At 42.2% G+C, this 24,282-nt stretch overlaps 1 protein-coding gene across 7 annotated transcripts in view; it reads left to right on the plus strand.

Annotated features, from left to right (window-relative positions):
- Nucleotides 1–18,307, plus strand: part of FAM20B (FAM20B glycosaminoglycan xylosylkinase) — a 35,456-nt gene extending 17,149 nt beyond the window's left edge. For 2 of the 7 annotated variants that reach the window (XM_030572051.1, XM_030572052.1), the window contains 6 exons: nt 521–630; nt 3,875–4,046; nt 8,197–8,388; nt 11,759–11,818; nt 13,059–13,190; nt 14,016–18,307. In XM_030572051.1, coding sequence (XP_030427911.1) covers nt 521–630; nt 3,875–4,046; nt 8,197–8,388; nt 11,759–11,818; nt 13,059–13,190; nt 14,016–14,247 — 898 coding nt within the window. In that variant the 3' untranslated portion in view covers nt 14,248–18,307. Of the gene's footprint in view, nt 1–520; nt 631–3,874; nt 4,047–8,196; nt 8,389–11,758; nt 11,823–13,058; nt 13,250–14,015 lie in introns of those variants that run through there. The other 5 variants (XM_030572053.1, XM_030572055.1, XM_030572054.1 and 2 more) reach the window with 5 other exon arrangements.
- The last annotated feature ends 5,975 nt before the right edge of the window (nt 18,308–24,282 follow it).

The raw sequence follows: 24,282 nt of genomic DNA on the forward strand, positions 1-24,282 counted from the left end.
AGTTTAACTGAATTGGAGTTTAAATTACAACAGAGTTTATCAGGTGGCTTCTGGGAATTAGTATAAATTATCTTTCCATGTGGCCAGCCCAAGGCCCTGTGGTGTTTGCTTTGAGCTCCTACGTGAGACACAATATATTTTGTGATATGAGGTCTCATTTCCTGGGCTGAGTTCTGTGAAGACACTGTATTTGGCCCTTGAAGAAAAGGTGCATCTCATGCTGCTCTGCAGTGACCACTCAGACCAATATAGGAGCATTGCTGATGGGCTGCAAAGGGAGTCTTGTCCATCCAGCCTTCCTTAGCTAAAGGAAAGTCTTGAAAGAAGATAGAAGGTACAAATGGTGAAGGGTTAATTTCCAATGGGATTCCAAGCTTAGCACCTGCTATAAGGCAGCCATCTTTGAATTTGCTCAGTGGCTTGGAGATTTGATGTGGTTTTTAGATTTGAAACTGCTATCCCTGTTAAAATGCTCATACTTTGTCATCCCTTCTCCCCACCCCCCCTTAAAAAAAAACAGAATTCTGGGTTTCCGGCGAGCTCCACTGGTTATTGGCAGATTTGTGAATCTGCGTACAGAGATCAAACCCGTTGCAACAGAGCAGCTGCTGAGTACCTTCCTGATGCTGGGTAAGTGGATGCTATGTATCGTGCAGCCCACTGAAAATAAGCATGTTTATTTAAAAAAAAAAAAAAAAAAGGAGCAGTGGGAAACTGACAACTGTAGGACAGTTAACTACTATCTAGGAACCTGATAAACTGCTTCCAGCCCTTCAGAGGGTTTTTAACACTGGTGTAACCTTGTTTGGTGGGGAAATGGGGGTGGGATTATTTTTCAACAAAGAATACTTTGGTTTGCCTGTAATTTTTGTTCCCTTTTGCAGGTATTTGTTTGAATAAGTATTTTCTTCCTAATGTCAGAAGCGTTCAGAAGAATTTAGGAATAGACCTGAATTGAAAAAATTGAATTATCTTTTACTCTGAGTAAACTGAATGGACGTTTGGAACGATGTGGCTTGTTAAGATATCAGATGGTGATGGATGATGATGTTTGTATAGCACCAACAGTGTGCCTGGCATAGCAACATGATTATAGAACTGGATAAGATGTTCATAACTAGATGTCCCAGAACAGTTTCATTCATTTAATTTATAGTAATAATGTTGATGGGGTATTTTCTGGGGGTTAATGGCTCAAGGGCAGAGTCCTGGCTGGTGGTCATTATGCCTCGGAAAATGTCCTGTGCTACAACCATTAATACTTCAGTCAGATTCTAAAGTATCATATTTCTTTGTCAGAAAACATATTTAGAGACAACTGTTCATCAACAATGTATTGTTTTTATGTATGTTTGATGGGCAGGGCTGGTAGCACTTATTAAGGTTGTCAGACACTTCCAGTTATAAGACTGTATTTTCAGTTGTTTATAACTCTGCCAAACTTTAACTGTTCAGGCTAAAATATACCACGCCAGGTCTCTGCCTTATGCTGAGGTTGTGGGTTTTTTTTGAAATTTCAGTCAAAATGATTCAGCTGTTTCAGAAAATGAGGCTAATGAAAAATTGTTGTTTCACCTATGTTCAAAAATTCAGGCAACTTTTTTCCCTTTTTTAGAGAAGGGAGCTCTTGTGCCCCCATTCTGTGGAATAGGGACTTGAAATTTAGAAACATGGTATCCTTTGTGACGGGGATGTGCTTTTTGCTACCCCCTATGAAACCTGACTAAATTTGGCCAAGTTATAAGCCTTTTAAAAATTTGAAGATTCCATCCCCACTAGGCATGCTGCAGCCAGGGCCTGAAGGAGGACTCTCTCTCCAGTCACAGCTGTTGTCTTTGCTGTGGCTGGGAGTGTTACATGGAGCCAGTGTCTCCTTTGCTGGGAGTGCTCCCTTTGCTGATGCCAAAGCAGCATGGAGGGAGAATCTGTCTGATTTGAAAGCAAAGGAGACAAGTGCCAAACCTACGGTGATGGGGTGCAGAGGAGTGGGTCAGGACAAAGAGCGGGGGCAGTGTGTGGGGAGATAGAATGAGAAGCCAGGGTGGGGGACAAGGTGGTAGGGTGACTGGAGGTTGGGAGAAAAGAAGCAGATTAAATGAGGAGCTCGGTGGGGAAACTGGGAATGAGGAGCCAGAAGGTGCACAGGAACTAGGGCTGGCTGGGCAAGAGACTGGGACTTGGAGATGGGGGTGAAAAAGATTGGAAGGATATAGCAGCAAGGGTGAAAGTGAGGGGCTGGGGGCAGGGAGGGATAGGCAGAAGAGGCTTTGCCTGTTAGAACACATTTCTCTCCAGAGCCTGAAATGGAACATAAGATTCCTGAGTCTCATCATTTCTCTGCTGTCAGAAGCAGTGAAACCCTCTGGCAGCGTCCCATCCACCGCCATGCCCAGAACTAGTCCACATAGAGCAGGGGTAGGCAACCTATGGCACGCATGCTGAAGGCGCACATGAGCTGATTTTTCAGTGGCACTCTCACTGCCTGGGTCCTGGCCCCCGGTCCTGGCCACTGGTCTGGGGGCTCTGCATTTTAATTTAATTTTAAATGAAGCTTCTTAAACATTTTAAAAATCTTATTTACTTTACATACAACAATAGTTTAGTTATATATTATACACTTATAGAAAGAGACCTTCTAAAAACGTGAAAATGTATGATTGGCATGCGAAACCTTAAATTAGAGTGAATAAATGAAGACTCAGCACAGCACTTCTGAAAGGTTGCCGACCCCTGACACAGAGGATGACAACATACTATTGCTATCAGCTACTCCATTTGCTTGAATGGCAGAGGTCTTTGCAATAGAATTTTAAAGGATCCAATCCTGCAGATGACCCAAGTAGGTGTCAGAATGGTGGAATTTCTTTCCTCCCCACCCATATGCTTTTTTTTTTTTTTTTTTTTTTTAAACCTAGGATATAACACAAAAACTTAATATAATTAAGATTGCAAAGCCAAGCACTCAGAAGTTAGGAAATGCCAGAATTAAGATTGCCTGTGCAACCTTAGTTTGACCCCTTTGTGCATGATCAAATACTATTTTTTCCCACTTCATCCCTCTTCTCATTCACTGCACTGGATGGTAGTGCTCACTTAATTGAGCAACTAATTCAGTATTATGTTTTCTCTTCATTGTTCAATGTCATAGTTACAGAATTTAAGGCCAGAAAGGACCTCCAGATCATATAGTCTGGCCTCCTGTATATCACAGGTCACCAGCCCCCTCCTGTTAAACCCACCAACCGAAATTAAGTCAGGCTATTATGTGCTGCAGGCAGGGACTAGGAAGGACAGAGGTGAACCAATGCCTGAGTCCTTTGCAATGGCATGGACAAGTTTAAAGGAGGATACCCGGATAATCCTGGCAAGTGAGCCATGCCCACATGCTGCAGGGAAGGGCAAATTGTCCTCTCCCCGCCCCAAATCACTGCCAATGCGACCTGGAGGAAGATTCCTTCCCAACCCCACATGTGCAGTCCATTAAACCCTAAGCATGTGAGCACAAGAAATTTTTGTATTTCCTAATGTCTGAGTGCTTGACTTTACAAACTTAATAATGTTCTTCTAATGTAGTTTTTTGTGTGTGTGTTTTCCCTTGTCTATTCAGTGGATCCTTTTAAAGTGAGCTTTTCATCTTGTCAAAGATGAATAATTTCCTGTTGGTTATCTCTCTTTTGGAAAGAAGTTCCAAATGGAAAAAGAGAAGTTTTGGTTTCCTCTTGAGGGAAGGAAGAGGAAGGCGAAATGAAGTGAATTGTTGAAAGGACTTCTTTGTGGAAATCTCTCTAAAGGTCCTTCAGGCTGCTCCTCTCTTTTGTTTGAGCTTCCATAGAGTTACTACTCTTCTTGTAATATGTTTTTTTTGTTTTTGAAGGTAATAGTACCTGTTTCTATGGGAAGTGCTACTATTGTCGAGAAACAGAACCAGCTTGTGCTGATGGAGATATCATGGAGGGGTCAGTCACGCTATGGCTTCCGGATGTCTGGCCTCTTCAGAAGCACCGGCATCCTTGGGGAAGGACTTACCGTGAAGGCAAATTGGCCAGGTATAAGAACCTCATAGGCCTACTGCAGCAGTTCAGAATACACCAATCTTTGCAGTGACTTGGGCTGTTTAAAGAGCAGTGTTCACAAGATCCAAAGGAACTTTCAGCCAGTTTTTCTTGAAACAGAACTACTAGTGAAGGCCTCTGATGGGACAAGCATTAATTTGAGTGAGAGGGGGAAAAATCCTATGGACATCCGGGAATGCTAAGTGTCATTTTTTCCCCGACTTCTTCCCTGGAAAGTAACTTGCCACACAAGTCAGTGAGCAATTCAGCCATACCTGAGTTGACTGTGGAATCTTAGCTGCTTGCCTCTCACTGTTGAGGCTTTCTTTTATACTGTGCCTCTAGAATTTGGCTCAAGAGACTTCTGTGACACTGAGTTAGTAGTCTTTTTGCCTAATTTCATGGGGTTTTATTGGTTCTATTTTTGTGTTTGTTTGTTTTTTTTGTTTTGTTATTGTGCACCTGTGTCAAAAGCTTTCATGCCAGAGTAATTTCGGTGTGTTTGAGGGAGATTCTGTGCAGCCTGGAAGAGATGAAGTTCGCTCCTTATTTATTTTAAAGTTCAAATTTTTGTGTTATTTTCTGCAAAGTATATCTCACCTTAAATAGTTTGGAACTGAAAAGTTGTTTGTTTGTTTGTTTGTTTGTTTGTTTGTTTGTATGCCAGCAACATGTAGGGATCTGGACCCATGTCCAAAGAGCACTGTTAGACAGAGACCAGTGTGGGCCTGATCGTTATAAGACAGACATGGGATCTCAAAAACTCATTAGGACAGAAACACTAGCCCAAATGACTTCAGGCTCAGTAAACTTCCAAGCATTGATCCAGGACAAGTGACCAGAAAAACATTTTCAGCCCCTGAAATCTTGTTTGCTGAATAGATTTTTGGTGTAGCTATTTTCATCAGTTTCTAACTAGTTAGCTATTCACAGAAAAAATCTGAACTTTTTTTTTTTTTGCGTGGAACTCCTTGCCAGAGGTGGTTGTGAAGGCCAAGACTATAATAGGGTTCAAAAAAGAACTCGATACATTCATGGAGGGATAGGTCCATCAATTGGCTATTAGCCAGGATGGGCAGGGGTGGTGTCCCTAGTCTCTGTTTGCCAGAAGCTGGGAATGAGTGACTGGGGATGGATCACTTGATGATGTATTTGTGGAAAAGAGAACAGGAAACATTTTGCTTCTGTTAAGAAGTTGTTTCTCAACTTAGGAGGCCCATTTACGCTATGTTTTACCATGTTGGAGTCAGAGCTAGAGCTTTTCTGCATGATGGGGCAATGCACACTATAAGGGCATGATTTTAAAGCACACTGAGGTGTTATGCATTAATTGTAACCCTGTTGGTGTGCACTATAAGTTCCCTTGTGTGCTCTAGCATAGTACTATTTCAAATACCATTATGTTAAAGCATACCAGCAGGGTCTGTGTGGACTATAAATGCACAACAACTTTAGTGCACTTCAGAAATCACACATCCATAAAGTGCCTTACCCCACTGTGTAGACAAGCTCCAGGTCTAACATGACAATCCTTATGTTATAAAGTACTTTGTTCTTGCCCATGCAGATAGAATCAGATAACATTGCTCTTTTGTCATGTACTTAACTATATTGCTGCTTTCACTCTCTGGAAACCTGTCTTCAGGAGTAGGGGAAGAAATAGACATATGTTCTATATGGCATGTAATGTCCTTTCTGCTGCTCCTAATTATGGAAGATATTTGTGTAGGCGTTTTTCTCCTCAAAGCTGCTGCTCTGTCTTGAATAATTCTGTTTAACATTATTCATTTAGTGCCATTAGTGTACATAGCTTTCTACAATCATGTACTAGATAAGATCCCTGACCTTCGGAGTCACAATTAAGCTCTTCAATAGAATAAAAATTATCAGAAGTAAATGTAGGAGCAGATGGTGCTGGAGAAGGATCAGTGTGGTAACTTGATTGACAAATGGTGGATAGAAAGGGGAATGTAGCATGGTGCAGGGGAAAGAGAAAGCTGTTCCAAGTGGAGTAAGAGCTGTCATTAAAAAATATGAATTAAAGACTGCTAGGAGGCGGCAGGGGAGCATTTAGGAGAGTGTTATGAGTGACACTTAGAGTGTGCATGGGGCATAGGAAGAAATACAAGATGAGATGTTGGAGTGATGTTCCGAATATTAAAGGTGAAGATGTGGAGTTTGGGCTTGATGCAGGAAGAAAAGGAGGAAGCCAGTGAGAAAGGATTTGAGGACTGTCAGTGCAATGAGAGGAGAAGACTTTGGCCCACAGTATTTTGGATAGATAGAGGATAGGTTAGATACAGGGAGGCCAGCGTAGAACTTATTCTTGTCCTCTGGGAGACAGCATTGGTAATGGTTGCAACAGCTAAATTCTATTTTTGCCTCTGCTGCTGACTCACTCTGACTTTGGGCAGATCAGTTAATAACCTCTCCATTTTGTAAAATGGGAATACAAACCTTCTTAGGGGTTTTTAGTCTTAGTTAATGTTTTGTGAAGAATTTTGAGATCCATCGATGGAAGGTGCTGTAGAAGTTGTACTTCTTCCTAGTCAAGATGACAGATGGGTAGGGCATAAATCAGGGTATTAGCAGATTGTGTGGAGAGGAAGAATGGATTTGAGAAAGAGGAAGAAACAAGACTTAGCAAGAGCCTGGCTGTGGAGTGGTGGGCATAACACCCATGTTTCAAGGCTTGGTAACTAGGAAGAGAATGGAGTTGTTAACTGTGATAATGAAGGGGGAGTAAAAGCTTTGGGAGGAAAGGCACTTTGTCCCTTTTGCCACTTGAGGTTGAAACAGTGGCAGGATGTTGAGGATGGAGTATTGCAGTTAGACACTGGAAATAAATGTTCATTGTGAAATCAGCATGAAACTGTGGGGATGGGCAACAATTCTCAAAATGTTATCCATGGAGCACTTCCTGGTGGTCCAAAGACTGAAATACTTTGAGAAGTAAGTTCTCTGGGTTTGGGTATTGGGATTGGAGCTGTTCCATAAGAGAGATTTCTGTAGAGTGGTCTGCAGAATGAAAGAGTTTCAGGACCCCAGGCACAGAGAATGAGTATATAGAAAGGAGAGAAGACAGAGAACCCTGAAATAGAACCCTGCAGCAGGACTGGGGTCCCACAGGTCCAGCAGCACCGACTGCTATAATAGCAGAGGAGGGATTTAAAAAAAATCTTATGCAGGGCTCTACCCTGAAAGCTTGCTAGTGGAGAAGAAAATGAGGTGCTTCCAAACAGAACTCTGAAGGAGTAGACAGAAGTAGAAGACAAATTGTATCGTGGAAATGCATGCAGGTGAGGCTTTCAGAGTATAAAGGATGATCATTGTGTCGAAGGTGTTGCACTCACAGACCGGGGACAGTTTTAAAACTGGATTTTATTAAACTTAGTGTCCAAAAACACATGCAGAGCTTACACAACCCCATTTCAGCTCAGTCTTTTCATAGCACACCAAAATTCTGCTGCTGCGACCAGAACTATCCCCTTTGAGCCCCCTCAGCATATGTTCAGTCCTTAAAGGGAGAGGGCACAGTAACTCTAACCCTGATATTTCCTTCTGTGTGCTATAAAGGAGAATGAGTAGACAAAGAAGGCCTTTAGACTTGGCCAGGCAGGGGTCACTGGTAATGTTGCTTGGGTCATTTTCAGTAGAGAGAGAAGTTAGATTGGATGGAGGAAAATAAATTGAGACAGTAGGAATAGTGTACTGAAAAATACAATTTTTTATTTTTACAGTGAAAATATTTATAATAGTGAATACTGTACACTTTGTATTGTGTTGTAATTGAAATCAATATATTTGAAAATGTAGAAAAACATCCAGAATATTTAATGAATTTCAATTAATATTCTGTTGTTTAACAGTGTGATTAAAATGGCGATTAATCTTGATTGATTTTTTTTAGTTAATTGTACGAATGAAGTGTGATTGATCAACAGCCCTAAAAATCCACTTTTTAAACACCACAGTCTTTGATAAGTGAGTAAAAAGACAACTATAAACAAGACTTGAAAGATCAGCTCATATGTTTGTCTAAAACAGTTGCAAAGTGCTCAAGTCTGTTCTTAGGGGTGTCTGGGGGTTCCAGTAGATTGCCATCCGGGTTGACATTGCTTTGATTCCCCTTGTCTGCCTGCAGGTGGGAGTATGACGAGAGCTACTGTGATGCTGTGAAGAAGACCTCACCTTATGACTCAGGCCCCCGCCTCCTTGATATCATTGACACTGCCATCTTTGATTATTTGATTGGGAATGCTGACCGACATCATTATGAAAGCTTCCAGGATGATGAAGGAGCCAGTATGCTTATCCTCCTGGACAATGCCAAAAGGTAGGAAGCATATTAATGCTGGCAGCCACTTGGTGATGAGAAAGGCAGCACGCAGTTATCCAGGCCCCCACTCTGCCTTTCCCATAGTTATCCATTGCAATAGCTCAAGCTAAAACTCTGTCAATATACCTTATGGCAAATCCTTTCAAATAATATGGGCTTTCAAAAACCTTGGCATTTGTATTGTGCTGATGATAATCAATTGGACACAGTGATGCCAGAGTAGAAAATATATAGGAATGACAAGGTAGGTTCATGCTGGTGGGATGTGGCACTATATGTGAAGTTTCAGAGTAGCAGCCGTGTTAGTCTGTATCCGCAGAAAGAACAGGAGTACTTGTGGCAGCTTAGAGACTAACACATTTATTTAAGCATAAGCTTTTTGTGGGGTAAAAACCACTTCATCGGATGCATGCAGTGGAAAATACAACGTGCACACCATGAAACAATGGGTGTTACCATACACACTATAATGAAAGTGATCAGTTAATGTGAGCTATTACCAGAGAGAGAGAGAAGGGGAAGGAAGAAAAGAGAACTTTTTGTAGTGGTGCCCTCAAGCCCTTTCAAATCCCCCTCCCTTACCCCCCCCCCACGCATACACCCACTCTGAGGAAGAGCTGAGAAAGAGGGGAAAAAAGGAAATCCGCTGTTTTCACCAGCTAATTAAACAATGTACACAATCCTCTTAAGAGACACAAATTCAATTCTATTCTTAAAAAAACGTAAATTTTATTAATAAAAAAACCATCTGGGAACTTAGGCATTTGCTAGATTTAAAATTTAAAAAAAAACAACAAAAAAACCTTCAAGGGTTAAGCATCAAGAATAACTTTCTTGAGGTCCAGCTTAAAGGTTACAAGGAAAACAAAAGCATCTGGGGTAGCACAGAGGAGTCCACAAGCCATAAAGAAATGTGTATTCCTAGACATTTCCTGATCTACTTGCATATCTGGGGTTTCAAATGAGTAGTTTCTAGGTATAATATAGATTGATTTTATTTATTTATTTATTTATTTATTTATTTATTTATAAATACCTGGCCCCAAGCTTCTTACAGCCTGGTTGCAGCCCTGTCTACCTCTTCCTGGAGAACAAACACAGACAGACAGAAGGGGAGTCTTGTTTCAATTTTTAGAAGTTTTAGTCTTCCCATTGGCTCTTTTGGCCAGGTGCCCACTCACTTCTTTTTACCTGTTCATAGCAGTGAGATTTTTTAACCGTTTACAGGTAGAGCAATTAGAGACCAGCTACTAAGAAGGATTTTATAGCTACTGGCTGGATGGGTGCTCATAAAAGGGAGCCAGCCCCTCCCCCCTTCATTTATCACAGGACTATTGGATGAAAACACTGGTTTATTTCAAAAGGCTGAGACCATAGGTGACCCAGCTTGAGGGATAAGTCACAAGGTGAACGAAGACAATTAAAGGATAAAACTGTGCAGCATCGCTCTTAGTCTCAATGAGGTGCTCCAACTGGTGAATCACTTTGCTACAGTATGATCTTAGTACATTAGATAACACCGGTTGAAAATACTTCCTAACTTAGTGAAGACTTAACCTTGGGGTTGAGTTACCAACAAACTACCATGATTGGTAGCTAACTTGAGTTTAAAGCACCTTTTTTGTCATCTAGACAGACCTTCAGAAGGCTTGAAAATACCATTTCCTCCTTGTTACTCTTGGCCTTTCTTCCCATTTAAGTACTGGGTTCTCCTGCTCCTTTTTCTTCTTGTGAGTATTTCTAATCTGTCTGAAATAAACATGGCTCCGTTTAATTTTCATTGCTGTTTATGCATCGGCCCCTTCAGTGACTCTTTCCATGATGCCAGCAGGGATGTATTCTGCTTTAGGAATATTAGTTAATTGCTGCTGCTCTCAGATGGCTTTTGGTGGATCCTACAAAAATGGTGGCTTTTTAAAATGTCCTGACATTAGAGTGGGGGAGAGTTGCAAATTAGTCAATGGATAGCCATGGTGATAGTCATGGGTTATGTCTGTGCTTTTGTTATAACTGTGTTCACATGCTTATACCCTTCAGAAACAATTTCCTCTGGGGGCATCTCAGCCCCAGAAGTGAATTTCTTCTGACATTTTGAGTAAAGTCCCTTCAGCTGTCTTTGAGTTACTGAAGCGTGAAAAGAACAGGAGTACTTATGGCACCTTAGAGATTAACAAATTTATTTCAGCACGAGCTTTCGTGGGCTATAGTCTAATCAATTGAGATGAGCTATCGTCAGCAGGACTCCTGCTGACGATAGCTCATCTCAATTGATTAGACTCTTCCTGTTGGTGTGCGTACTTCCACCTTTTCATGTTCTCTGTATGTATAAATATCTCCTGTCTGTGTGTTCCATTCTATGCATCCAAAGAAGTGAGCTATAGCCCATGAAAGCTCGTGTTGAAATAAATTTGTTAGTCTCTAAGATGCCATAGGTACTCCTGTTCTTTTTGCGGATACAGACTAACACGGCTGCTACTCTGAAGCGTGAAAAAATAATACTCTGATGTTTTAAGGCTCTTTTATGCTTAGCAACTCAGATGAATAAAACAGGTCCAGATTTTACATGTAAATGGCCCTTGTTAAGGAGCAGACTCTGTTAGGCTTGTGAAGAATTTTTTAAATTAAATTTATAAGTGACTGAAAAATAACTTCTGTGCAAGTTAATTTGCCATCTGTATAAATGGAGCCCAAAATATACTAAGAAGTCCTTTTGGCAGTTCTCTAGCTGAAAGGGTGATAGTGAGGTTTAGATGGATTAGAACTGATCAACATTTTATATCCCTGGCCTTCAGCTCGAGGTTGGCTAACTTGGGGATCTACATGTGCCAAATGGCTGTTCCTCAATTCAATCCTTGTCCAGGAATGTCAGGGAGCTGATACTCTCATTCTTTGTCTAAACTGATATCCCACTTGTTTTCCCCCTTAGCTCAGTAGTGGGCTATATCACTACATTTCTTCACAGCTTGTTTTTAAAGTGCCTTGAGATGGCTTGGCAGGGTAAAGAACTATAAAAGCTAAAGCTTCTGCTGCTGCTGTTTGTTGAGTACGTTAACAGAAACTGTTGGGAGTTGTGTCTAATTGGTCATGGGGGTGAGAATGTTTTAGCTTAACTGATTTGAGTTGTTGGAGCATGGATTTGTTTGGTTATTTGATTTCAAATTTCTTACAGAATCTGCTGAGGTCGGAAAGGGTGCTGAGTGTTCAGTATCAGAGGGGTAGCCGTTTGTCTGGATCTGTAAAAGTGGTAAAGAGTCCTGTGGCACCTTATAGACTAACAGATGTTTAGGAGCATGAGCTTTCATGGGTGAATACCCACTTCGTCGGATGCATGTTCAGCTGGCTCACCTGCTTCAAATTTGTTTTTCAGTTTTGGAAACCCCTCCCTGGATGAGAGAAGCATCCTAGCTCCTCTTTATCAGTGCTGCATGTAAGTAAGTCACGGAGAAGCCACTGAGTTTATTTGTATGCAATTGCCAAATCTAAATCAGGAGCACACTGAAATTCATAGCATTGAAGCCCTCTGACAGCCTGGAGACATGAAAGTTATACACAGAACTCTTTTAGGTCACTGGTTCAGATTTACCTTTGATCAGTAATGACAAGTAGCTTCCATCTGCAGCTGTTCAGTGGCTTATATGAAATGAGCTGGTCTCTGGCCAGTTCCTGATGGACAGATGTTTGCATTGGAACTCTCACTGACAGAAGCCTGGGATTGGATAGGCATGGTAACTAAACCACCCTCATTCCTGATGTCCCTTCTGAGGGCTGAGGTACAGTGGCAAGGCAGTGTGTAGAAGCTTGCACTGCTGCTACCTGTGCGGTTCTTGCTTTGGGTTATATGGAGGACTTGAGACTTCAAAACTGCTAGTCATTGTGCTGCATAGAGGGAAGAGTGTTCTCTGTCTGTGAGGCCTTTTTCTTGTCCCTTATCTGTGCCTGCATCCAGGCAGAGTTCTTCAGGGTATCCCATGACTCCTTAGAGCAGATGGCGTTGTCTGGGATTCTCTGTTCACTGTCCCACTCTGAATCCCTCGTTTTGTCCCTGTGACCTGCACCCCCATCCTGCTTTTTTTCATTTTTTGTCTCCTGCAACCTGTTGATTTCTGGGTTCTGTGGCCCCATGCTTACCTGATGGGGCAAGCCTTTCTTTGCTCTTGTGGACTCTGCTCTCCATGTCCAGCTAACAAATAGGCTGTATGTTGCATGAGCACTTAAAAAACCCAAACAAAGAAAGGAAATCGGTGCAGTAGTTTGCATGAATGTGCTGCATCAGGGCAACGCAAACAGAGAAACGAAAATCACATCACTTTTTAAAATAGGCCAGTCTATTGAGAGTTCCTTGAGTTGCCCCTTGAGGGTTAAGTTTGTCTCCTGAATTCTTCAGTGTCTCTGGAAACCAGGAGCTTTGCAGAGTACAGAGGCTCAGCTCCTCAGACTGCAAGTACAGCCAATACGGCCCCTATATACTACAGCACATTTGACCTACCTTCTTTTGTAACGCCCCTGATTTCTGTAGCACACTAAAGTCTGTAGAAAATTGAAATTTCAACAGGAGCATGAAATAAGTAAATAGAAATGCTTTAAAAAACGATTAAACATTTCCTTAGCTTTCCCTAGTAATTTTTGTAAATGTTTTCTTTTTCTTGTTTTGTGTGGCTCCTTTGGAGTCTGTGTCCTCTACTTCAAGTTTCTCCAAACACAGTCCTAGAGGAGAGGTTTCCAGAGGCAATTCCTCTTCCATCCTTGCAGAAGATGGAACAGCTCCCTGCTCTTCTGGTTTTCATTTTCACTGAGCCCAGGTGGTCCTTGGACAGCTCACACCTCCAGGCAGGGAAGCCTGTAAACAGAATGTTCTATGGTAGCCATGTGAATGTGCTCAAATCTGTTGCAATTGTTTTGACTGCAGAATTCACAGCTTCCCCTGGGGATAGGAAGTACCCTGTAACATGGGTAACACCACCCTCCCCTAACACTCAGTGACAGTGATGCACTCCAAAGGGAGCTATGTGAGTCAGGACTTCAGCTGTGGCAAATTGCTACAACATGGCAACTTTGATGGGAGGATTCCCAGGAGATTCCCCAGAAGAAAACGGTTCAAATGTGATAGTATGAAAAGATTAAATGGCAAAGTAGAAAGAACATTGCTATGTACGCTGACTTGGTCGGGAAAGTTAATCTTCTGAGTCTTTTCTCATCCATGACTGATTGATGGTTGATGAAGTTCTGACTGGAGTAATGCTGAGTAAAGCATTGTTTTGGATTAGCAGTCAGACCTCTCACGCTGTTCCCTTCCCCAGCTCTGTCTGAGAGGCCTTCAGACTGATCTAGCTTTTCTCTTCCTGTCAAGAGTTCCGTGGAGCAATTCTTAGAAGAAATGCAACCTATTAGATCACTTTCCCTTCACCTTCGTCTGCTACCAACATTTTAGGTCTTGATTATGTTACAGTTACAGTCCTATTTGGGAGGGCGGAGCGATACCAGTTATAATTTGCTCCCATCTATGCAGGCATAACCATGTGGTAACTGGACTCCTCAACGGAGCAGCTATATGGTAGTGCTGATGGGACCTTAGACTGGAAGTCCTGTGTGCACTAGTGTGATGTGTGCTCATCTTTCTTTTCCAGCATCCGGGTTTCCACCTGGAACAGACTGAACTACCTGAAGAATGGAGTGCTGAAGTCTGCCTTAAAGACTGCCATGTCTCATGACCCCATCTCACCAGTGCTCTCCGACCCTCACTTGGATGCCATGGACCAGCGGCTCCTGAGCATCCTGGCTACAGTGAAACAGTGCACAGACCAGTTTGGTCCAGACATTGTGCTGGTGGAAGACAGGATGACACTCTCCCATTTGTAACTTTCGTGGAAAACAGATGAAACTCCTTTTTTAAAAAAAACAAATGATAGAAAAACAGCACAATCGGTTCTGAATGGCCATGCCCAGGATGGACTGGAAATGAATGGAAAAGCTTCGGAGCCAGGGAGAAAAGTGGTGGTGGTCTTTATCTTTGGCTGATAGCAGCTAGAGAAGGTGGAGAGTTTGGGAGCTCTTGGACAGCCCTGTAGCCACAGAGGCAGCTTCGCCGTCGTGGTGTGTCCGTTGTTGGCAGTGGACATTGCACTGGGAAAACAACTGCTGGTGTTAATGGAAGAAAGAGTGGAATTCAAACAGTAAAACGTGGGCTGGTTCTAGAGGGGACAGTGGAGATGGAATATTACAGTCCTCTCCCCATTCTCTTTCCACAGCCACCCACTCTTATATGCTCTTATGAGGTTTTAGTCCAGTTCAGGGTTGTATATAATCAGCTGTGAGCTGGTTAGGCATTTCACTGCCTCTTTTAAAAAAAAAAAAAAAAAAAAGAAAGAAAAAAGAGGAAGTGGTAAATAAAATAATTATTAGTGCCCCTTTGTGCCGCCTACTGGCATAGAAAGGTCTTGCGAACACCAATGGGGTGGGAGATGGTATGTCTGCTGCTCAGCTGTCTTCTCGTTAATAAGCTGCTGGGAAGAGGGATCTGCTTCATATGTGATGATGCTTCAATGTTAGCACTGAAGTGCTAGTGAAAATTCATCCATGCAATTGGAAGGTGAGGAGATGGCAAGCTTTTTTTACAGCACTAAGATCCATCCAATGGCTGAGGATTAATATCTGTTCCCCAAGAAATTACTACATGGACCAGCACTACTTTCTGTACATAGGGAATATAGCAGAGCAGATATCCCCATGATTCTATGTCCATATTAACCAAATTATCTTTGTGTTATAGCTGAGAAGCAGGATGAAATCTGTTCTCAGAGCAGATTCCGCTTAGCCAGATCATTCTTCTTACAGTAGGCACTATAATGGGGTGAGCAGAGTATGTAATACAAACTAGGAACAGGCTTCTTGTTGAACTAAACAGATAGCCAATAGCTGTGAACAAAGAGCCTGAGGATTTCAGAAAGTATTGGCTGCTGTGCCTATGGCGTCGAAGGGCTTACTCCCCACCACTCCCAAAGGCAATCACAGTTCTCAGTGCTGTTGGTTTTGTAAAAGACCAGACATTGACTTTCGTGGCAGAGCTAAACTGAGCAACTTCAGTTGGCCTCCTTCCTTTTCCCAACTGCTCCTCTATAATTCATGCTGTGATATACTGATTCTCTGGTGGTTGTCTTGGAATTCTACCTTGTGTTAGTTTGCAGGGCATTTTTTGTATGGCAAACTTGATGTTCATGAAAAATACATGCTGTCTATAGGAGGGTATGATGGAGGAGTTCTATGCACATGTTCCTGTGCATTTGTCAATGCACCTCAATTTTGATTTGTAGCTGTCCTCTTCTGTTGGTCCTGTGTCATCCTCTAGCAAGATTTCAAACTGTTATAGGCTAGCTTGAGGCCACAAAAATCATCCTTTATGATAAATTGATTATTTAAATCCATGGCTCCAAAAGCAAAAGAGGATTTTTTTCAGTACACTCCCACATCTACTGGCCTTGCATCACTTTGATGTGTGTAGCTAATATAGTACAGAAAAGGATCAATCTTACTCAAGCTTCGTCCTAGAAATAGCAGGGTTGGGGGGATGTTTTTGTATGCACTACTTTAGATGATACAAGACAAAGTGCAGCAAGTTGATCTCCATTTCTATACTTTCCCTGGCCTCCTGCGATTTCTTTCTTTAAATCTGTTCTAATTGCCAATTTAAGAATCTCTTTGGCTCTGCCATAGTGTGGCTGGCAGTTGGAGATTGTCCTTTCTGTTGCAGGTGTTTATCTTCATGAAATACAGCAAGGTAAAATAGAAATAAAAAGTAACTTCAGTGTTCTAGCTGATGCACCTGCTGCCATAGCCAGTCTAGCAGGTATAAGTGGAAGAGATTACATTGAAAATGCAAAAAGACCAGTACTTGTGGCACCTTAGAGGCTAACACATTTATTTGAGCATAAGCTTTTGTGGGCTACAGAAATTGGTTTTATTCAAGGTGAAGGTGTTTACACAACCTGTCCCAAGGAACTGGAGATGCTGTTGTTAATAGGCTAATGCCTGATGACACTTATTTCCTCAGGGGACCTGGGCTCACATCATGATTAGAGCATAAGTGAAAGTCTGGTCTTGTTCTAGTTCCCCTCTGGGCATCATCCATGTGTCAGACCAGCTACACATGTAGCCTTAGGACTGGAATAGTAGTGGGTGCTACAGGAAAGGACTGAAGTGCATTGACAGCTGAGAGAGAATTTTGTATAATACTTATTGGCAGTATACCTGACTTTAAACTAGTGCCTATCATTTCAGTTTCACGAGCACAGAATTCGTTCTTCAAAGGCAAATTTCATTTGGTCAGTGAGTTCTTTCCTGCTATGTGTGTATTGTTCCTCCTGGCTTCCATCAGAGCAGAACTGCTTCAGCATGAACGAGCTTATTGTGAGTGTGTGTGGGGAGTGTTGGCTCTTTTCTCTATCTTTGAGAGCCCTCTTCTGCCACCCTCACTGATCCCAGGTAGTACCTTATTCTGTGAGTAGTCTTTCTGATTTCAGTAGGGCTACTTATGGAGTAAGGTGGTACAACTCTACCCCGATACAATGCCATCCTTGGGAGCCAAAAAATCTTACCACGTTATAGGTGAAACTGTGTTATATTGAACTTGCTTTGATCTGCCAGAGCGTGCAGCTCGGCCCCTCCAGAGCCGCTGCTTTACTGCGTTATATCCGAATTTGTGTTATATTGGTCACGTTATATCGGGGTAGAGGTGTACTTGGAATGAGTGAGGGTAACAGAATTAAGCTTTGGTGTGCATTGGCATTAAATATTTACTGTGAAACTGAAGATAACTTATTCAAGGAGAGAAGAATAATGAATGGTGTGGCTTGCACGATCTCACAAATCTGTTATTCCCATCTGTTTTGAAGCATAAGCCATGACGTTTCATGGTGCGGGAAGAATCAAATATTGGGTGGGATTGGGAATTTAATTAACAGTTGCTCATTTGCATTTGGTGATGGGTTTTTGTTTAAAACTACGATCTTGCCACAAAATGAAATTAGTGTAAAGAGCTTTCAGTTTGCTTTCCCTCTGGCTTCCAGAGTGAAAAGTGAGTTGCAGTGAGTTGAGATTTACTAGCCTGCTTTCCTGCACTGTGACTGTCAGAGAATTAAAGCACTGCATCTTGGTTAACAATAAATGGAAAAGGGGTGAATAGGCAACTTTGGAGAAGGGTGGAAGCAGGAAATAAAGGGATGTTATAATATGTTACCTGTGAAGGTCACTGGAAGAGCCTGCTCAGGGCTGCATATGAAGCTAACAGAAAGAAACACTGTGTCCTTTCTTACCTAAAGCTAGGCTACCCCAAAGTAGAAATAAAAATGGCATTCCTATGCCAGTGGGGTCTGTCTTATACCTTAAAAAATGGGCATCCCTCATTTGTAAGAGATGCTAGGCTTTGTCATTGAAATTTTCATGATGCCCTCTTATTCCAGTTGTCACAGTCTACAGATGCACATGCGGTACATGATTGGTCTCAGGTGTTCTGGGGGTATTTAAAGTCAGGGTGCAGAAATCAAGAACTAATTAAGTTGAGCTTTATTAGCCTACTTTTATTTATCTCCTGCCTGAGTCGGCAAACAAGGTGGAGGAAACACTCTAATTTGCTCTTCTGTCAGCATGTAATGAACTGGAGTGTGTCTTGCCAAACAAACTTCAATTAAAAAATAATGTATTAAGATGGTAACTTATTTGTTGTGGCAGCTGGAGCTGGAACAAAAACACCTGCCTTGTAGCTGCCAGAGGATTGCCCCGGGGAGCAGCTGCACAAATGAAGGTTGTTAGTAAGAAGAGAAAACAAATGCAATCCTGACTTTCTATTTGTGTTCCCCAGGGTCATACTCTGCATAAAGAAACTGTGTGAATAAAAATTTTAATAAAACATTGATGGATTGTTTAAGTCTCTCTTGGTCTGGTTTCCCAGCATACAGTGGCTTAAACTTTGTGTTGTGCTACTATATTTGGTGGTAGTTTCTTAAAAAATGGGCTCCGGCAGTGCATTTTTAAGAAAGGGGCCGCGTGGAATGTGTTTGCAAAGTAGCAGTTCAGGTTAGGAGAGGCGTGGCCAAGGAAATGCATCTGCAATGGACTCATCAAAGGAATGCACACATGTTCAAGTGCTCTCCTGAATGCAATTGTTTTGGCATTAGAAAATGCACCCCAAGGGTCTGCATCAGCAAAGGAGCAATTGTTCTGTATTGCATCATTAGACCAGCGACACGTGCATTAAATTGCAGCTATTTATGACTGGCTTCCAACTCCTATTGTGGCTGGAAGCCCTTGTGAGAGAGAGGGAGTAAAGAGAGAGTCAGGAAAGTCCCTTGTCTCCCTAAGGCTCGGACTTAGTTTGGCCAGATCATGAGTTAGCTTCCTGGATTACCCCACAGTATCAAGTTTTTCAAAGGTACAAGTGTGACATGCACAATTCTAAATGAGAGTTACATGGAGATTGGAGGGAAATGCATAGGAAGTGTGTTCTATCTGTGAGGTCTACAGGGACCACAACAGTATGATTCCTGGAGTCAGGCACCTATCTGAACCTTCTCAAATGCGATGTGGTTGTTGACCCTAGGTTGCATTTGGGACCTTTGACTTGGCTTGTGGTGCCACAGCCATGTCAGCATGCAAACAAGGATGTCTGCTTTCGATAAAATAAAATGCACCAACACAAACTCACACACTGATGCCCATTTTCAAAACTTTGAACTTTACATCCACTTCTTTCTGCTCCTTTGCGTTGTGTAACAACAGTATCTCTTTATATCCATCTCCACTGTTTTATGTGCCCATTTAGCCCCTTGGAAAAGAAAGGATCCTTGCTGCTTTTCACCAGTTCGGCAACCCATATAAACTACAACAGCTGTTAGGAATTTTTCAAATTAAAATCTTACATTGAAGTTTAACCTTTTCTTTAAACTTCTTCTGTAAAAACTTTTCTCAAATTTTTCCTTTTTTCAATATTTGGCAAAGCTTAACTTAAAAAGTTTTTAGCCTGTTTTGAAAACTGTTTCTTCAGTATCTTTGCTGTATTACTGCTGCGTAGCTGTATTCATCTGGCTGTTGATAAATTTATGCAGTGGTGTTGTAGCTGTATTGGTCCCAGGATATTAGTGAGACAAGGTGGATGAGGTAATATATTTTATTGGACCAACTTTTGTTGTGAGAGACAAGGTGGGTGAGGTAATATATTTTATTGGACCAACTTTTGTTGGTGAGAGACAAGCTTTTCAGCTTACAGGCCTGGAGACCACCATCTTGTCTCTGATAAATTAAAGGAAATACAATTGTACCAAAGCCAGACATGATCTGGAGAAAGGGGTAAAAAGTGAGGTGACAAAGTTTGCAGATGATACTAAACTACTCAAGATAGTTAAGACCAAAGCAGACTGTGAAGAACTTCAAAAAGATCTCACAAAACTAAGTGATTGGGCAATAAAATGGCAAATGAAATTTAATGTGGATAAATGTAAAGTAATGGAACATTGGAAAAAATAACCCCAACTATACATACAATATGATAGGGGCTAATTTATCAACAAAGAATCAGGAAAAAGATCTTAGAGTCATCGTGGTTAGCTCTCTGAAGATGTCCATGCAGTGTGCAGCAGCAGTCAAAAAAAGCAAACAGGATGTTAGGAATCATTAAAAAGGGAATGGAGAATACCTTATTGCCTTTATATAAATCCATGGTACACCTGCATCTTGAATACTGCATACAGATGTGGTGGTCTCATCTCAAATAAGATATACTGGCATTAGATAAGGTTCAGAGAAGGACAACTAAAATGATTAGGGGTTTGGAATGGGTCCCATATGAGGAGAGATTAAAGAGACTAGGAATTTTCAGCTTGGAAAAGAGACAAAGGGAGAGATATGATAAAGGTATATAAAATCATGAGTGATGTGGAGAAAGTGAATAAGGAAAAGTCATGTACTTGTTCCCATAATATAAGAACTAGTGGCCACCAAATGAAATTAATGGACAGCAGGTTTAAAACAAATAAAAAATATAGAGATATAACTGTCTCATAGAGCTGGAAGGAACCCCAAAGGGTTATCGAGTCCAGCCCCCTGCCTTCACTAGCAGGACCAAGTACTGATTTTTGCCCCAGATCCCTAAGTGGCCTCTTCAAGGATTGAACTCACAACCCTGGGTCTAGCAGGCCAATGCTCAAACCCCTGAGCTATCCCTCCAAGTTGTTCATCCCACAGCACACAGTCAACTTGTGAAACTCCTTGTCTGAGGAGGTTGTGAAGACTAGGACTATAACAGGTTTAAAAGAGAACTGGATAAATTCATGGAGGTAAGTCCATTAATGGCTATTAGCCAGGATGGGTAAGGAATGGTGTCCCTAGCCTTTGTCAGAGAGTGGTGATGGATAGCAGGAGAGAGATCACTTGATCATTACATGTTATGTTCACTTCCTCTGGGGCACCTGGCATTGGCTACTGTCAGTAGACAGGATACTGAGCTGGATGGACCTTTGGTCTGACTCAGTATGACTGTTCTTGTGTTCTTTTAGCCAAACTTTAGTGGTGCTGTGGTTTTGTTTTTTTTCCCTGGTGGGAAAGATCTGTCTAGTAGACTTGAACTGAGAGCTCAATTATCAATCAGCTGCTTATTCTCAGGCCATGTTTAGGCAACAGCACTACAGTGCTGCAGCTATGCTGCTGTCGAAACATAGTGTAGACCCTTCCTACAGCAACAGAAAGGGGTTTTCCATCAATGTAGGTTATCCACTTCCCCAAATGGTGGGAGCTAGGTTGATGGAAGAATTCTTACATCAGACTAGCCACACCTACACTAGGGGTTAGGTTGGCTTAACTACAGTGCTCAAGGGTCTGAATTTTTCATAACTATGTTGATCTAACTTCTTAAGTGTAGACCAGGCCTCAGTTATTGATCAGGACTACATGTGAATAAACATCTACAGATGAAAATCTCCAAATTGGTGATCAGCCTCTCTTCCCGCTGTGAATTGTTTAGGCCAGTGGCTCTCAAACTATCCAGACTACTATACCTGTTTCAGGAGTCTCATTTGTCTTGGGTACCCCACATTTCACCTCTTAAACTACTTGCTTACAAAATCAGACATAAAAATACAGAAGTGTCACAGCCCAGTATTACTGAACAATCGCTTATTTTCTCATTTTTACCGTATAATTATAAAACAATTTGGAATATAAATATTGTACTTACAGTTCAGCGTATAGTATATAGAGCAATATAAACAAGTCATATGAAATTTTAATTTGTACTTACCGCTAGTGCTTTTTATGTAGCCTCTTGCACAACTAGGCAAATACTTAGATGAGTTCATGTACCCTCTGGAAGATTTCTGTGTACCCCTAGGGGTACGTGTATCCCTGATTGAGAACTACTGGTTTAGATCTCTGCAGCCATCTATCCTTTAAGCTCCTCCTGCCACTCCTCCCCCCAAAAGAACTAGCAAAGATTACAGTGGATTATTGAAGTTCGGTCCAAGAAATGCAGAAAAAGCAATAATTCCCTCTGTGTTCTTTTCAAGGAGTTGTTTGTATTCTTTTCCCACCAGTTTCATAGAATCTGCCCTTGAGAATGACCACTCTTCCTCCCCACCTCTTGTTGATTAATGAAGTAAGATCACATCTAGGCATCTGCCAAGTCCCCCTATGTTCATTGTATTTTAGTGCTATTTTAACAACATTGTGTGTGTGTGTGTGTGTATATATATATATATATATATATATATATAAAATTATAAAGACAAACCTGCTTTAAACCCTGCAAATAGAATTGACACTAAAATTGTATTTTAAACCACTGTAAATATAGCTTTAATAATTTTTGGTGTTTTAATAAACACAGGGTGTTTTACTCTTTATTCAAGTATTAAGCATTAAAAGTAGAAAGCCACTGGCACATGGAGGCTAATTGAGAAGCTATTAGCAGGTGATTAACATTGGGCTACATGCAGTGAAACTAGCTCAGAAAAGCCTGTCTGTTTATCTGGAACACCTGGTTAGTTGACAGTTTTGGATGTCCCCCAGGCCGGATAAACCAGAGTGTATTGTCCCATAATACTTAGCCTATTGGCCCATCTCTTAACCTGGTTAATAGGTGTACAGTCAGCAGGTTGCTGGAAAGCAGTCATTCTTGTTTTCCTTTTAGCTCCTGTGAAATGCAACCCTTCTGCAGCAGCCTGGATTCTGCTGTGATGCCTGAGCTGGTGACCTATCAGATCTGCCCGAGTACCATGGAACCAGTCTATTGATGGTCAGTTAACCGTTTTCTTTTTTCCCCCAGTATTTGGATATGCAAACTTTCTTTTCCTTTAGACTCTGAAAACTCTATGTCCTGGGAATGTTTGTTGTTTTTGGTGAGTTTCTTCCTTCTCATGCAGATGTTTCTCAGTCTAAGTTCTTGTCTAGACACACAGTTGCACCAGTTTAATTAAGGGTGTTTTTAAAATTGATATAGTTGAGGCAGACACTTCAATTAGTTTAAAAATGGCTTATATTGGTTTAACTCAATTTGGTAAGGAACTGACTTCAATTAAGTTGATATAAGCCAAGTTTAAAATGTGTCCACACAGGGTTTTTGAACTAGTGTAACCAAACCACCAAGTTTTTAAACCTATTTTAGTTAAACTAGTTCAACTGTGTGTGTGTAGAAAATCCCTAAGTCATAGGCAGGTTAGTTTTAAATTAGTGCTCATTATTTTAGGCAGAGGGTTAGAAGTGTTAAGGTTTCATAGATTTTTTTAAAGCCCAAAGGGACAATTATGCTTCTCTAGGCTGATCTGCAAAATGGGAAGTTTTTCTTTCCAACCCACAGGATAATCCCTGTAGATTGTGACCACAGTTTGTAATATTTCTATCAACCTCTAGAGGTCCTTGTATTCCACTGGATGGCTTTCTCACTTTGGAATTGATCTGGTGTATAACCTCTGAAATGAATGAATTGCCAAGCTTAAAGGCCATGTCTACATCTAAAATTTTGCAGCGCTGGTTGTTACAGCTGTATTAGTACAGCTGTATAGGGCCAGCACTGCAGAGTGGCCACACTTACAGCAACCAGCGCTGCAAGTGGTGTTAGATGTGGCCACACTGCAGCGCTGTTGGGCGGCTTCAAGGGGGGTTCGGGGAACGCGAGAGCAAACCGGGAAAGGAGACCAGCTTCGCCGCGGTTTGCTCTCGCGTTCCCCGAACCACCCTGCAAACCGCAGGGAAGGAGACCTGCTTGCTCGGGGGTTCGGGGAACGAGAGAGCAAACCGGGAAAGGAGACCAGCTTCGCCGCGGTTTGCTCTCGCGTTCCCCGAACCACCCTGCAAACCGCAGGGAAGGAGACCTGCTTGCTCGGGGGTTCCGGGAACGAGAGAGCAAACCGGGAAAGGAGACCAGCTTCGCCACGGTTTGCTCTCGCGTTCCCGGAACCACCCAGCAAACCGCAGGGAAGGAGACCTGCTTGCTCGGGGGTTCCGGGAACGCGAGAGCAAACCGGGAAAGGAGAACAGCTTCGCCGCGGTTTGCTCTCGCGTTCCCCGAACTACCCTGCAAACCGCAGGGAAGGAGACCTGCTTGCTCGGGGTTCGGGAACGAGAGAGCAAACCGGGAAAGGAGACCAGCTTCGCCGCGGTTTGCTCTCGCGTTCCTGGAACCACCCAGCAAACCGCAGGGAAGGAGACCTGCTTGCTCGGGGTTCGGGGAACGAGAGAGCAAACCGGGGAAGGAGACCAGCTTCCCCGCGGTTTGCTCTCGCGTTCCCCGAACCTCCCTGCAAACCGTAGGGAAGGAGACCTGCTTGTTCGGGGAACGCGAGAGCAAACCGGGGAAGGAGACCAGCTTCGCCGCGGTTTGCTCTCGCGTTCCCCGAACACCCCTGCAAACCGCAG

The sequence above is a fragment of the Gopherus evgoodei genome, chromosome 8 (assembly GCF_007399415.2).
Source record: "Gopherus evgoodei ecotype Sinaloan lineage chromosome 8, rGopEvg1_v1.p, whole genome shotgun sequence".
Classification (NCBI taxonomy): domain Eukaryota; kingdom Metazoa; phylum Chordata; order Testudines; family Testudinidae; genus Gopherus; species Gopherus evgoodei.